The 2,500-nt window shown below is 15.2% G+C and overlaps 1 protein-coding gene across 1 annotated transcript in view; it reads right to left on the reverse strand.

The window, feature by feature from the left end:
• PF3D7_0612100 (eukaryotic translation initiation factor 3 subunit L, putative) overlaps positions 1-1,130 on the reverse strand; it is a gene marked incomplete at both ends in the record, with an annotated part of 1,971 nt that extends 841 nt beyond the window's left edge. The window contains one exon of the mRNA XM_961016.1: positions 1-1,130. This exon is cut by the window's left edge and continues 841 nt beyond it. Coding sequence (XP_966109.1) covers positions 1-1,130 — 1,130 coding nt within the window.
• Positions 1,131-2,500: the final 1,370 nt, after the last annotated feature.

Raw genomic sequence — 2,500 nt, forward strand, 5'->3', positions numbered from 1 at the left:
ATAAATAGTTCTGCATATGTTTGTTCATTGGCTGACTGTAAAGCATAAAATTTCCCTGAATAATTTTCTTTAATATTTTGAAGAATGGTTTCATCTAATCTTGTATTTGTTAATGAATGGCAAATAATAATAATAAGATACATTTTATCAATAAGTTTATGTATTAAATTTTGTTGATATTTTTGTTGATTAGAGACATGTATTTTTTGCTTAGATAAATATATTAGAATTTGTGATAATACTTTTATACTATCATTATATCTTTTTAACATCATATATGAAAAAGCAATATTATAAAATATACTCAGATGACATAATGTCACTTTCCAATATAATGCTTTATGATTGAGTTCTATATTAGAAATAATTTTTAAAGCTGTATAATAATCTCCTATTAATACATATAAATTTAATAATATACAACAAGCAAAATAAGCAAATTGATATTTACTATTTATTTCTTCATTATTTATATTATAAATATTATTAACAAATGTACTTTTTTCTTCTAAAGGCAATGTACTAAACTCTCCTTTTAATAATAAATTATGTAATACTTCAAAAACAATACTACTTTCAAAAACTTCAGTATTCCGTGTAACAAATAATATTCCCTCTTCGTTCTTTTCTAAATCTTTTAATAATTGTAATCTATAATGACACATCGATTGATATTGGTATATATATTCTGATAAAAAATCATATATCCAAACATTTGGCATAACTAATACATTATCGTTCGAATCACCTGATAAATCAGTACATATAGTCGTTATAAAATTTAATAAACATTTATAATTATCCCAAGAATTCTTTCGATCTTCTAAAGTTATATCTTTTATTATAAATACATGACGATAATATAACTCCTCATATAATGAATGAATCAAATTATGAAATCTATTTTTCTGTTTATAAAATATATCAACCAATTTTATTGAAGGCCATCTTATATTCTTAAAATATATTTCAGATATTGTATAAAAATCAGTGTCAAACAATTTCTTTATAGCTTCAGCATTTCGATGATAAACGAAATCGTGTAAATTTATTAAAAATGTTTCAACTTCTTCTTCAAAACTTACTATCTCCTCAATTACATTTTCTTCAACGGGGCTCACCTCAGCCATTTTTAAAAAATAAGAAAAAATAAATATATTACAAAATTTTAATAATATATATATATATATTCAAAATTGTACCCCCAACAATAATGGGAAAAATAAAAAAAAAAAAAAAAAAAAAATAAATAAATAAATAAATAAATAAATAAGTAAATATATATATATATATAATAAATAAATATATATAAATATATTATATATGTTTTATTTTATTTTTTATTTTATTTTTTTGATAGGAACAATATTTATTTACAATTAAGCCACAAATTTTTTTCTCTTGTCATATATTATAAATATATTGTTTTTTATAAATTAATTCATATTACATTAATATTTATTTCTTAAAAATTTTTTATTTATAAACATTTATATTTATTTTTTTTATTATATCATATAAAAAATAGATATATATATAATGTTATGTATATGTATGTATGTATATATTTATTTATTTATTTATTTTTATATTATATATATTTTTTTAATATAGAATAATATTATATTTATATAAATACATATATATATTAAAATTCTACAGTTTTAAATATATAATAAAAATATATTTATATATATAAATATATACATATACATATATATTATATATATATATATTGCAATATATAAATATGTTTTGTGAAAAAATAAAATAATATTTATATAATAATAAAGTATTAAAATATTAAAGTATTAAAGTATATTTATTATTAATATATTCACTTTCTGTTTCAAATATATAAATATATATATATAATATATATATATATTCTTTCTAATTCCTTTCATTTATTCTTTTTATTTTTTCTCCACCATAAAAAATATTATATATATTATATATATATATAATATATATATATATATATATATATACATATATATAGGTGTACATATAATATATATATATTAAAAAAGAGGTGCATTCGTAAGAGGTTAAATAAAAAAATTCAATATATATATATATATATTTTTTTTAAGTATATATATTTTTCTTACAGATATGATGCTTTTTTTTTTTTTTTTGGAGGCTTTTTATACTTATTAACAATATTAAAAAATAATATAATAAAAAATTCATAATTCATATAATATTAAAATATATATTTATATATTTTTAAGAGATCCAAAAAAAATAAAAAAAATAAAAAAAAAAAATAAAAAAAATAAAAAAAATAAAAAAAAAAAATAAAAAAAATAATAAAAAATAATAAAAAATAATAAAAAATAATAAAAAATTATAAAATAACTGTACCAATCCTTTTTTTTTAATTTTCAAAAAAAAGTAACATAAATATATATTGATATGTAACACTATATTATATATGTATATTTTTTTTTTTTTTTTTTTTTTTTTTGTTCTTTTCTTTTTTTTCCTTTTAATT

The sequence above is a fragment of the Plasmodium falciparum genome (genome assembly GCF_000002765.6).
Source record: "Plasmodium falciparum 3D7 genome assembly, chromosome: 6".
Taxonomy (NCBI): domain Eukaryota; phylum Apicomplexa; class Aconoidasida; order Haemosporida; family Plasmodiidae; genus Plasmodium; species Plasmodium falciparum.